The sequence below is a fragment of the Cetorhinus maximus genome, chromosome 14, assembly GCF_964194155.1.
Source record: "Cetorhinus maximus chromosome 14, sCetMax3.hap1.1, whole genome shotgun sequence".
Taxonomy (NCBI): domain Eukaryota; kingdom Metazoa; phylum Chordata; class Chondrichthyes; order Lamniformes; family Cetorhinidae; genus Cetorhinus; species Cetorhinus maximus.
Genome location: NC_135892.1, coordinates 81735984 through 81749944, shown reverse-complemented (window position 1 = coordinate 81749944; position 13961 = coordinate 81735984). Strand labels below are relative to the sequence as shown.

At 42.3% G+C, this 13961-nt stretch overlaps 1 protein-coding gene across 1 annotated transcript in view; it reads right to left on the bottom strand.

Moving 5' to 3' along the window:
- mta3 (metastasis associated 1 family, member 3) overlaps positions 1 to 13961 on the bottom strand; it is a 262123-nt gene that overhangs the window by 27979 nt on the left and 220183 nt on the right. Inside the window, exon 19 of the mRNA XM_078557154.1 lies at positions 11457 to 11611. Within this exon, the coding sequence (XP_078413280.1) occupies positions 11457 to 11611 (155 nt within the window). The remainder of the gene's footprint in view (positions 1 to 11456; positions 11612 to 13961) is intronic.

The window sequence follows — 13961 nt, the reverse complement described above, 5'->3', positions numbered from 1 at the left end:
ACCATCTGTAGCTTGTTGGTCAGAAGAGATTATGGGATGACGAGAAGGTAGGATGTGAGAAGAAACATTAGGCATGAGAGTACGATTATCTCTAATGGATTTAGCCCTACCACTGGCCAGGGCTTCAGTAATGATAATTCCAATAATGGCGAGCACCACCTTCCCCAGGTGGGTAAGAACATGCAGGTGGGCTTCTCAGCCTCTGATTTATTCCTACTGCCTCTGGTTGTGTGCTACCTTCTGCAAATGAGAGGTCAGTAAATGCCATGCAATATGTTTAGGTGATGTGCCTGTCATGCTGTGCAAGCTGTGAGATGCAGGTGCATGGCCTGCAAAAGTGTTAAGTATGTGAGAGTGTGGTAACACATATGAAAGTTAGGTCATTACCCTGATTGATAGAAATTGCTGGTAGGTGAGTGATGGGAATATGGTGAATTGAGTAGTGTTTGAGGCTAGCAGTGGAGCTGGTAAGATATCTCATTTGAGGATGAATTCACTGACCTTGACCATGTGTGAGGTCATTAAACTCATTGCAGCATTGCATCCAGGTCATCAGGGATTGACTCCTGGCAATCACTTCAATGGCTATTTACTCTGACTGCCTTCTAATTGTGCATCTGGAGGGCTTCAAATCCCATGACAGAGCTATCCCATCTGTTACAAAATCAAAAACCTCCACATTAAACTTAAAGGGAATTAAATGGACAGCCTTAAAAATATTTTAAAATGGCTTAGTAACGAATGCAATTATACTGCTGGCCTTAGGTTGTTCTGCCGTGATTTAGTTCATTTAATTTGCTTTACTACAAAAACTGCAGCTTATCTTGTGAAGCTGTGTTACATGGACAAAATCTATAGTAAAACTGCCACTTAAAATTTAGATAAAACATGGATTTTTATGTTGAACCCCCAAAATGCAAAATCATTGGAGAAAAAGTACAGGTGTAAAGTTTTTTCGGGGTGAAAGCAGGAGAGGAGATTGGGAATTTATTACATTCTAATTGTCTCCAGCCTACTCAGCACCAATGGTAGATAATCCGTTCCAAGAATTACTCTTTAACAATCTACTATGAAGAAAATCATTCAGGGTGATGATCCTAACCCAAACCTATCAAGATCATCCCAGGTTTAATTAGTGGTTTGGTTAATTAGGTAATCTCAGTGGGAGGAGAAGGCTGTAGAAGTATCAGAACTACAACTGGGACTACTGCAGGGCCTCTCTGCCAGCGTTCCCATTCCCAATCACCAACATGATACCTAATAAAAAATAATGTTCATATACAAAATTGCACTTGACTGTGAACAGCTTGCCAATATTGGGCTTGTCGTCCATTTGAACAAAGCACTAGAAAGATGTGTGCATCAGTAGAATAGCAACACTATACGAGTCAGTCACTTTGGGAAAGGGAAGGGGTAAAACAATCGCAGTGTCAAGAAAATAAAGTTAACCCACAATTGAATCAAGCACAGCTTTCCAACTCCAAAGCAATGCCAAATAGTTGGGAATACTCAGGTCAGTCATTTTATGTGGACAGAATAGGTTTGTTAATGTGTAGGCCCATTTTAAAACTGCTGAATGTGTATAGAACTTTTTTGTTAATGTTTAAGACTTCCGGCATCTTCAATTTTTTGCTGTTTGCTTATAATCTTTAAACAATATAAGCTTGATGTGGCACTGTGCATTGACATTCCAGTGTTCAAATGTGATTAAACATAGAATTATTTATGCAATTTACAAGCTAAGATTGTGGCATAAAGTAAGCGTCTTGGGCACAGACCAGATGCTTTCATATAGAGATGGGCAGTTATCATGACCTAGCTTTAAGTATTTCTAACTAATTAGCTATAAAGCTAACTTGTGTCAGACTTTGCCTTTCCAGAATCGGCCTGTTTGGCTATCAGAAGTCGTCAGCAGATGATCTCATTTGCCCTTTCTAAGGTTCTGAAGCTTATTTCCCATCATCGCTTGCAGATCGAAGGATGCCAATCAATCAGCTATGAAGCTTTGTTGGTAGAGGCCTGTAGACAGAGTGCCATAGCATTATCTCTCTGCTCCAAGCAACACAGAAATTGAGGAGAGAAACCTAAATTTGAAAAAAGCTACAATTTTTTTTTTGAAGTTGTACAGTGTGAAATTCAGATCAGTAGCACCCATTCTTTGTGGTCCAAAATGTCATCCCAGGTGTGCATGCACACTTCTGCGACGGATCACACGGTGAAGGTGTTAGCATGCATGCAGTGAATGCCCACAGGAAGTATGCAAGGTAGGCAGATCATGACACCAGTGCTGTCATTTCGGTGCTCAGTATTTCAACCTCCACCCTTTCAATCACGTATAGCTGAACATGCATTAACAGTAAGAACAATAACCATCCTCCCCCGCAGCACCATCCGAGCTTGCAGAACAAGGCTAGATGCGAGAAGGGGGAAGAGCAGGAGGAGTGAGCTCTCAATAGGAGGCCATATTAGCCCAGGGAGCAACTCTTCTACTGAACCTCAGCGACAAACAGCATGTGAGATGCCTGTGCTTCCATAAGGGTAACCTCACTGAAACTTGCCATCTGCTGCAGCCTCATCTAAACCCTAGAGCAAGCTTGCGCTGCTAGTGGCTGCCAAATAACCATGGCAATGAGCTTTTATGCATCTGACCCCTTCAAGACTGGAGCTGGAAATATAAGCAACTCCTCTCGGTTTGCCATCCCTTATCACATAAGGGAGATGACTGAGGCTCTATATTCAATGAGAGCTAACTACATTAATTTTCTCTTGCCAGAGAGAATATATGGCTTTGCTAGGATTGCTGGGCATCCCCAGGGTTCAGGGCTCCATTAACTGCAAGCATACTGCTTTGCAAACACCACATGTCAATTCTGCCTCTTACTGGAAACAAAATGGACTTTACTGCCTTTGGTCAACGTGCAGTTGGTGTGTGACCAAAGCCAGAGAATCATTCAAATCAACACTCTGTATTCTGGCCACAATCACAGTGCCTTAATTTTCCAGCAATCGGCTGTACCAGCTGCATTTGACCCATCAAAACAAATCAAAAGGAGGCCACTGGGCAACCAGGGGTAACTGCTGACAACATGGCTGATGATTCTAGTGCACAACCCAAGCACATGTGGACAGTATGCACACAATTAAAGCCATGCTGCCACATGAAATGTAATAGAGCAGACCACTGACATGCTGAAACAAGGCTCTTGCTGCCTGGATTGCTCTGGAGCAGCCGAGCAGTACTCGGCAGAATAGGTAGCGAGGTGCATGCAGTCTGCCACACACTGCACAATCTTGCCATCATGAGGGGGCGACCCCTGCCTCCAGTTATATGCCAAACAGCTGTATGGAACAGGACCCATGAGGAGGGGTAGGAAGATGAGCAAGAGAAATGAAGGCTGCAACCCAGACAGCCCCTTTCTGCTCGGACTGTCCAAGAAGAGCTCATCCAAGTGTGACTCAAGCAACCGCAAACCAATTCCCCCGTCTCAAATTTATCTTCCATCCGTCTCTGCCACTGCACCTGCTCCACCACAATGCAAAAATGGCAGCCACCACAAAATAAACATTAAAAATCAATTTTATCATCATGCCATATTTCATACAAAAGTCAATCAATCACCCTCGTGCATTTCTTTAGTACCTGTCTTCACTGCGCCTTTGCCTATCTTACTGTTCATACAAAGCTCAGTGGCTGCAGCATGGCTGGTGGAAGGTTGCTGACTTTCAGCGGAGGGGCCTGCAGATGGCCTCGAAGGACAAGCAGCTGGAAAGCCGGGGCTGTGGACTCCAGTATCTGTAAGTAGGGGCAGCAGTGTGGGTGGGCTGGCTGACAGACAAAAGCAAGTGTAACTTGGAGTGGGAGTAGAGGGGAAGACAAGTGCTGTCTTCCTGAGAGAGGACAGCGTATTTATATGCCTCAACAATTCTAATAATCTGTTGGAGGACAGATCGCTGGACTGCTGTGACGCCCTGCAAGTCCCTTTGCACACCGCAATCCACAGCCAGGGTGACAGTCTGAGCTTGCACGGCAGCACTCGGACACTGGGTGGCTGTTGCTCGTGCTTCAAAAGAAGCTCCAACATGGCCCATTAGATGCTGCATCACAGTTCGATCCACAAGCGTGCGAATGGAGTTGATCAGATTTTCATGCTGGAAAGGATGGGCTATGGAAAGTTCTGTGCCAAATTAGTTTTTGGACTGTTCTATTCTCCTTGACATTGAACACTGACTTTCTGACAGGATTCTCTATTCACCAAGCATTTCACTGTGCAAATATAATCTATCATCTTCTGTAGCCTACAAATCAACATACTCATCTGTGTCTTCCGCAGCAGAATGCTGATGTAATTTTGTTCTTGGGCGATCGGCCACCTGTGCTGGCTGCAGACCACACACACTGTCAGTATCTGCGCTTGTTGCTGAGAGTGTGAAATTGAGTGACCTCATCTATTCATATTGTTCCTGTACTGCCTGACCAGTTAGCATTTAAGACCATTAGAACATAAGAAATCAGAGCAAGAGGACACTACTTGGCCCTTTGAGCTTTCTCCACCATTCATTATGATTTTGGCTGATCTTTAATCTTAACTCCACTTTCCTGTCCCATCCCCATATCCCTTGATTCCCTTCAAAGATCTATCATCTCAGCCTTGAATATACTCAACAGCTGTGCATCCACAGCCTTCTGGGATACAGAATTTCAAAGATTCACAACCCTCTGAGGGAAGATTTTTTTTCCTAATCCCAGTGTAAAAATCTGACCATTTATCCTGAGCTATTCCCCCCAGTTCTAGGTTCTCCTGATAGAGGAGAACTGCGTCTCAGAATCTATCCTGTCACACCTTTTATAATCTCATACATTTCAATGAGATCACCTCTCACTTGTCTATACTCCAGGAGTAAAGGCCCACTGTAGTAATTATGGTTTTGTTAAATGTTGGACTGTACGTTTGAGAATAGTCCTGTGATGTAAGCCAATGTGTTAGCAACGTGGGCTACCTCCACAGTCAGTGTAGAGATAGAGATGGGGTTGAAAGCACATGTGTAGTTGCTGCTGGCTGTATTGTAAATAAACCTAATGTTTCCACTTGGAAAGCTGTCTGCAGATCAACTCTATTACAAATAGGCCACACTATAACAAACTGGTGATGAGGATAAATCAGGATAAATCAAGATAGATCGGAATCGGTACTGTACCTCGCCCAGTGATTGGTGAGTATCAACATCCGTTTAAAATAACAGAAGATATACTTACCCAAAATGCCACAATTTGGTAGAATTGATCCCTTTGAGCCAGCCACAGACGATTGGTCTCGGTATATAGAACACCTCGCATTCTTCTTTCAAGTGAACAAAATCACGGGGGAAGAGAAGAGGCAAGCGATCCTCTTGAGTGCTTGTGGGAGCAAAGCCTACAGTTTGATTCGAAGTTCGAAGGCACTCAGTGTCCCAGATTCAAAGAATTTCGGAGAATTGGTGGGCCTCGTGAAGGAACGTTTTCAACCTAAGCAGAGGTCCCGGTCCTATTTGCGAAATAGAGCCCGGGTGAGACAATTGTTAGCTACATGGTGAATCTGAAACAACTAATGGAACATTGAGAGTTCGGTGAGACACTGAATGACATGCTCAGTGATCGTTTAGCGTGTAGTGCGTAAGAAGACACTATTCAGGGAAGATTGCTGGCTGAAGTGAATCTAAATTTAAAGAAGGTGTTAGAAATAGCGCTGACCATGGAAAGCATTGTAAGAGATCCACAAGCAATACAAGGGGGCGCAAAATAGCGCCATACTCCAAATCGGGTGGGAACAGTTAACTGAAAGTGGCGTGAAAAGTGAGACTCCGCTGCGAAGCGGGAAACAGCCCCTGAAAAATAAGAAATAACTTAGCAGCTAAATCGAAGAACAACTTTAACCGATGTGGAAACAACCAACGTGGAAACAATCAGTCTTTTAGTGATGGGCAGTTGATAAAGGTAGAAGGTTACTTTTCTTTTGTCACAGAAGTGGACATATAATGAGACAGTGCAAAGAGAGATTTAAACAGGCTTGCAGACAACAGAAGCCCAATGAAATCCACAATGTAAAAGAGCCTGAAACAACAAATTCTGACATTTAGTCATTGTTTAACATGAAAGTTGGGAAGAGCGAGCCAATATTTGTTACAGTAAAAGTGAATGGTAAGCCATTAAAAATGGAAGTAGGCACGGGAGCTTATCGGCACAGCTACCAATGATGGTGGTAGTAGGTGAAGGGCCGAGCCTTCTTGGGCAAGATTGGTTAAAGGGGATTAAATTAAACTAGTCTGAAATCTTCCAGCTGAGAGCAAGTGGGCTACCAGAGCTGCTTAAAAAGTATGCCATCGTCTTCAAGGGAAAAATCCAAAGTCTGCAGGCCAAGATTTACATGAAACAGAAGCAACCCTGCGCTTCATTAAAAGCAAGACCAGTGCCATATGCCCTGAGAGAGAAGGTTGACACTGAGCTGAACCGGCTAGGGAGGTTGGGTGTCATAAAAGCGATTCAGTTCTCAGAATGGGCAGCACCCATAGTCCCTGTCCTTGAACCAGACCAGACCGTCTGAATTTGTGGGGGGTATAAACTAATGGTCAACAGAGCAGTCAAACTGGACAGGTACCTCATTCCAAAAATCGAAGATCTATATTCTATAAGCTAGCAGGGGGGACAACGTATACAAAGCTTGACATGAGTCACGCATATCAACAATTAGAGTTGATGACGCCTCCCGGGAATATGTCACAATTAATACCCACAAAGGGTTGTACCAATACATACACTTGCCTTTCAGTGTTTCATCAGCCTGTGTCATCTTTCAGAGAACAATGGGAAGCTTAATGCAGGGACTACCCCAGGTTGTAGTCTACTTAGGTGATGTGCTGATAACCGGATTCACTGAAAAGGAACATTTGGCTAACCTAGCGGAAGTCCTAAAATACTTTTCACAGGCAAGAGTGGGACTGAAAAAGCTAAACTGCACTTTTCAAGCTAAGGAAATAATCTATTTGGGCCACCAGGTAGATTCTCAGGGGTTACACCCAGTTGAAGAGAAGGTTAAAGCAATAAGAAAGGCACCTGCACCCAAGAACGCCTCTGGACTTAAACCATTTTTTGGAATGATAGATTATTATGGGCGATTTTCACCTAAGTTCTGGCCCCTCTGCATTCATTGCTAAGAACCAACGCTGGTCTTGGGAGGCACCCCAAAAAGAAGCTTCCTTGAAAGTGAAACAGCTGTTACACTCATCAATCTGTTCATGCATTATGACCAGACAAAATACTTGGTGCTAACATGCGATGCGCCTCCCTGTGGAGTGGGAGCGGTGCTATCTCACAGAATGGACAACGGTACAGAGTGGCCAATAGGCTATGTATCCAGGACGCTTACCACATCTGAAAAAGGATATCCTTAGATTGAAAGGAAGGTCTGTCAATCATTTTTGACGTAAAAATATTTCACCAATACGTGCACAGGTGGCATTTCACGATTATATCAGACCACAAACCACTGTTGGTTTTGTTTAGCGAGGAAAAGGCTATACCACCCTTAGCCTCAGCAACAATACAACGATGGATTCTAATTTTGGCAGCTTATGAATATACCTTTGTACATAGGCCTGGCATTCACATCGCAAATGCCGATACCCTGAGTTGTCTGCCCTTACGAGAGAATGACGAACACATCCCAGTTCCGATAATGGCAATGCATTCATGAGTGCTGAGTTCCAACGATTTATCAACCTCAATGGTATCATCCATTTGAAGACTGCACCGTACCATCTGTCATCAAATGGACTGGCAGAAAGGGCAGTTCAAACTTTTAAGGCAGGCATAAAGAAGTTAACAGGTGATTTGTTGGAGACCAAGCTTGCTGGCTTTCTTTTTCACTACAGAATGACACCCCACCCCCCACCACACAACAGGTGCAACACCTGCAGAACTGTTGATGAGTCGCCGTTTTAGGACAAGACCGAGCCTAATATTTCCAAATTTGGAGAAGGTGGAGAAGAGTCAAGGAAACTAAACAGCTGCGCATGACTTGCATAGTCGTGAGACAATTTACTGTTGAAGAAGCAGTATATGTAAGGAATTTCAGTGGAGGACCGAAGTTGTTACCGGGTAAAGTCAGTTCAGTGATGGGACCATTATCATACCATGTGGAAGTGGAAGGCCGGATCACCCGTAAGCATGTGGACCATTTAAGAAAAAGAGAGACACCACAACAAGATATGGTTCCACCTGTAACCATTACTGAACCAATGTTTCCTGCTAAAGATGCTCAACCAAGGACTGACATGTCTGATGTCTCTATCAGAGTGGAAGACACAGAGCTGCAAGTGCCCACTGAGGTACCTGATGTTCATGCAGTTCCAGAGAATGTGGTCCTGAAAAAGAATCTGAAGTCATGGAGCTGCAATGTTCCACAGGAATCAGGAAACCACCTGAAAGACTGAACTTGTAAATTTCATGACCTGTGTAAATATTATAATGTCATGCAATAAATATACTTGTAAATACAATATGTACAGCAAAGTTAAAAGGGAGGAATGTAGTAATTATAGTTTTGATAAATGTTGGACTGTACCTTTAAGAATAGTCCTGTGATGTAAGATCACATGATCTGTGTAAACCAATGTGTTAGTAGTGCGGGCTACCTCCACTGATAAAGATGGAGTTGAAAGCACACGTGTAGTTGCTGCTAGCTGTATTGTAAATAAACCTAATGTTTCCACTTAGAAAGTTGCCATAGATCAACTCTATTACAAATAAGCGACTAGGCCACACTATAACACCCACTCTATTCAATCTCTCTTTATAAGATAATGCTTTTATCTCAGAAATCAAACCAGTAAACCTTCGCTGCAGAGCCTGTGAGGTTAGTATATCCTTCTGTAGGTACAGAACATCAACATCCTGGGGGTTATCATTGACCAGAAACTGGACTAGCCATATAAATAATGTGGCTACAAGTGCAGGTCAGATTAGGAATCCTGTGGTTAGTAACTGACCTCCTGACTCCCCAAACCCTGACCACCATCTACAATGATGGAATACTTTCCACTTGCCTGGATGAGTGCAGCTCCAACAACACTCAAGAAGTTTGACACCATCCAGGACAAAGCAGCCCGCTTTTGGCACCCCATCCACAAACATTCACTGCCTCCACCACCGACGCACAGCAACAGCAGTGTGTACCATCTACAAGATCCACTGCAGAAACTCACCAAGGCTCCTTAGACAGCACCTTCCAAACCCACAACCACTACCATCTAGAAGGACAAGGGCAGCAAACATATGGGAACATCACCTGGAGGTTCCCCTCCAAACCATTCACCATCCTGACTTGGAAATATGTCACCGTTCCTTCACTGTTGCTGGGTCAAAATCCTGGAACTCCCTTCCTAACAGCACTGTGGGTGTTCAAGAAGGCAGCTCACCACCACCTTCTCAAGGGCAATTAGGGATGAGCAATAAATGCTGGCCCAGCCAGCAACGCTCACATTCCATGAACAAAAAGAAAAGCTAAAACTGTACACAGTACTTCAGGTGTAGTCTCACCAAAGCCCTCTACACTACAACAACACTTCCTATTCTTATATTCCAACATCATTGCAATAAAGGCCAACACACCATTTGTCTTCCTAACTGCTCGTTGAACCTGCATCTTAACTTTCTCCAGAATAAAAGCAAAATGCTGCAGATGCTGGAAACCTGAAACAAAAACAGAAAATGCTGGAAAAACTCAGCAGGTCTGGCAGCATCTGTGGTGAGAGAAACAGAGTTAACGTTTCGAGTCTGTATGATGCTGAAGAAGTCTCTTAAAAGTCATATGGACTTGAAATGCTAACTATTTCTCTCTCCACAGATGCTGCCAGTCCTGCTGAGTTTTTCCAGAATTTTCTGTTTTTATTTCTTAACTTTCTCTATTTCACGTACAAGGACACCCAAATCCTTACCAACATTTAATAGTTTTTAATTTTTTTTTTTAAATCCTGTTTTTCCATTCTTCCTACCAAAATGAATAACCTCACATTTACCTCTGTTATTCTCCTTGGGCATCTGAAAGGAAAAAAGTATAAGGATAAGGTTGTGGTGCAGGGAGCGGAGCAGGGGAAAAGTAAGATGTGCAGCCTTAGACCATCTGCGGCTTGTTCATCTGAACAGTGTGTGGGTTAAGAGGTGATGGGGTGTGAGGAGTAGGATTAAATACGAGGAACACATCATCATCTTTAGTTTCAAGCTCTGCCACTATTCATAGCAAGGCCACCCAATAATGGCCAGCATCATCTCCTCCTGGGAATTAGGACATGTAGGCATGCCTCCCTAAAGTTAGCTCTTGTCCTGCCAGAGAGGGAATTGTATCAGTAAGTGTAGTGCAGTGTGTTTGGGTGATATGGCTGCCATGGTTGATGAGCTGTGGGTGTAAGGCTTGCAGCAATACTAAGCATATGAGGGGGCATTGGAGCCAACAACTATTTGGCAGGAGTCTTGATTGCTTGAAATTGTTGGTAGGTGTGTGATGGGAGTGCAGTGAATTGATCAGTGTTTGAGGTTAGTGGTGCAATTAGTAGGATATGATATCTGAAAATGCATGTGCTAACCTTGGCCATTTACATGAAAGTACTAAACTTTTTATGGCACTGCATCCAGATCCTATGGGCTCGATTCCTGGCATTCACCTCCACGGCCATCTGCTCCCACTGCCTTCTGAACCTTTTCTGGAGGGCCTCCTGGACCTATGTGGATACACTGCACTTCTTCTCCTTTCCATCTCTTTCTATTGAGGCCTCAGGGCACCTTGGAGTCTGTGCTCTCCTACATTTTCCAAGTCAGAATGACTTGCACAGTGACTCCCAGCACCTTTTCCAGTACAATGCATTTCGCCTTTCACCATACTCATGAAGCACTCTGCCATTCAGGTAGCTCTGGCTGGATACTGCAATAATGATAATTATCAGGCTTCATGAACTTGGCATGCTGCCTGTATTAAACTCAATGGACGCAGAATAATTGTACATCGCCATCCCCACACTCGTTGTCGGGGTTATCAAATGTAGCCTGCGTAAGTTATTAATCACACAAAAAGTTCTGGTCAAAGCGTGCATGGTATCCAACAAGCAAGTCTTGGGTAATCACGATGTCACCAGTTTATGATTAAACGTGCAAACTTCTAATTTATAATTAGAAACATCCATTAACACTGTGTATCAGCGTCATTCTGTTAAACTTCATAGTATTTTAGATATTTGAATTAAATTACCTATGAAAATGTAGCGCATGTACTAAAAACTGTCAAATGTGATAATTATATCTTTTGCTTTACAAGAAGGCCTGAATCAGATGAACATGTGAAATTTCCCTGATTTTAAAGTGAAAGCGATATAGGATTTTTGCATTTACTTGTTTCAAAAAGAAAGTTCTATTTGTTAACCAGGAATCCCACCTTGTTTCCTCAGTAACCATAAAAAAGCCATCATCCGGGGCATCAATCCAGTTTGGTCGTTGTCTCTTGATGACCGGAATGGTGCCAGGCTGGATTGCATTGATGCCAGTCGACATTCCTTTTCCATTAGCCAGGTATGAGAAATGGTCAGTGCTCTGAAATAAATGGCAGCAAACAGACCAAACTAAAGATCTCTCTCATTTGTTAAGTTTGCTACTTCTAGCATTTGGTTCATATGGCCTTTAATTCGCTTTGTCCCTGCAAAATTTATTTGGATTTTGTCTAGACATTCATGTCACAGATAAAAGAGTATCTTTTAGCAAACAGTTATCTTTCTTGGATTTTCTATCTTTGGCAACGTACAGATATTGAAAGAACATGAGAATTTTTTTTAGAAGAAATAATCATGCCTCTGCCATTTTAGATATAAAAATCAATCCTTGTGGATGCCTTTTCCTTGAGACAATCAATTGGAGAAATACACACTTTTCATTTACTTTGTTCCTGGTCAAATTTCAAAAATTATCAGAGATAAATCCCAGGGAGCATGCTCTAATTCACTAATTTTTCTGAGCCAATTAAGATAGATCCATGAAGTCTTTAGCCTAACTAAATCCTGTGGGTTATTTTACAAATATCGGTGCATAAATTGTGATACATCTTATGAGTTTACGGGGGTGCAGAGCAGACATTAATAAGTCCAATTTAAGTGTGTAATGTAATACGCTGATTTATTGTCAGAAGCACGAGCTACACCATATTGGTCCAGGCGCTTGATAGGTGCGCCCCAGTGGTCATATGCTGCAAATGCATGTCATTTAAATATTATTAGGGCCCTGCTCCTGAATCAGAGCCCTTTCCTGAAACTGCTGTCTTGTCTGTGTGCGCCTCAAACATAATTTCCTGTACCTGTCCTGCATATCATGGGAGGAACACGTGGGAAGGAGCTTTTAGAACCTGAATTTAAAGGAATCCTCACCCAGACTAAGTAAAATCACTGATGTTAGGCTAGAAGGATTCTTTTGGCCAACGTTCTTGGCTGTTTTGGATATTGTTTAGCTATTAAGTACTTTGGAAGAGAGAGTTTGTGGAGGGCTACAACTGTTCTCTGATTTTTCTTGATATAATTCCTAAACATGGGCATGTCGCTGGGTTTAGCATTCAAGCTCTCAAATCAGGAAGCAGAGGAGAAGCAGAAGCAACAAGGGAGATATCAAAGGTTTGCACAGAAGAGGACAAAAGAGGCAAGGGCACAGGAGATGTGAGGGTATCCAGAACTGATCATCATGCTTGGACTTCACAGAAGTGGTTTACAACATTGTACAGTCATAAAAATTTGATTTAGAACTTTTCTTAATGGTTTATATGATGAATGTTACTTTTCAGTGGGGCAAACATTTAGGGTCATGGGTCAAACCAACTTCATGACATTTTCGAGTGACTTGATACTTGCAGGTGTTAACTGCATATTAATTAAGCATTTAATTGTATTCAAGTGTGGGCATTAACTGGGAATTCACTTGAATTCCTATATATCTATATATAAGACCAAACGGAAACTGTTGGTATTGGGTTTGGAGGTGCATGTTTGTATGTGTCTCTCTGTAAATTAAAGTTTATAAGCTATAAGAACGATAGGCTCCAGTTCTGTCCTTCATTGCTTGACTACCTAGATTAGAACAGCAGGGGCATGATTAGTATTTTTTCATTTGGGATTGATAGCTCTCTGCTGCTTACTAATTCCTTGTTGTTACTTATGGACTGAATCATACTGTATTTGATATGTTCATTATCATGTTTTATCAATTAGATATTTGATTGATGAATTAAGAGATAACTTTCCATTTCATTTGTGCATTAATTTTCAAGCAATGTCTTGACATTCGACACTTTCAAAATACCAGGCTTTTAATTAGATAGATATATTTTGAATAGCAATTTGGATAAAATTGGGGGAGATGGTAGTGTAGTAGTAATGTTACTGGACTAGTAATCCAGAGACCCTGGCTAATGCTTTAGCGACATGAATTCAAATCCCACCATAGTAGCTGGTGGAATTTGAATTCAATTAATAAATCTGGAATAGAAAGCTAGTCTCAGTAATGGTGGCCGTGACAATTATCATCAATTGTTGTAAAACTGATCTGGTTCACAAACGCCCTTTAGGAAAGGAAATCTGCCACTCTTACCCGGTCTGGCCTACAGGTGACCCCAGACCGCTATGTGGTTGACTCTTAACTGCCCTCTGAAATGGCCGAGCAAGCCACTCAGTTCAAGGGCAATTAGGGATGGATAACAAATGCTGGCCTTGCCAGCAGTGCCCACATCCCATGAAGGAATAAAAAAAATTAAAATAACACTAAATATTCAGTAAATTTTATAAAGCATTATATTACAACAAAGAGGGTAAATAATGTCATATTACGTACAGTACCAAACAAAAAAGATAAAAAGAGAATTAAGCCAGGTGAAAGGCATTTTTTCGTGAGCATTTTCCTTGTCAAT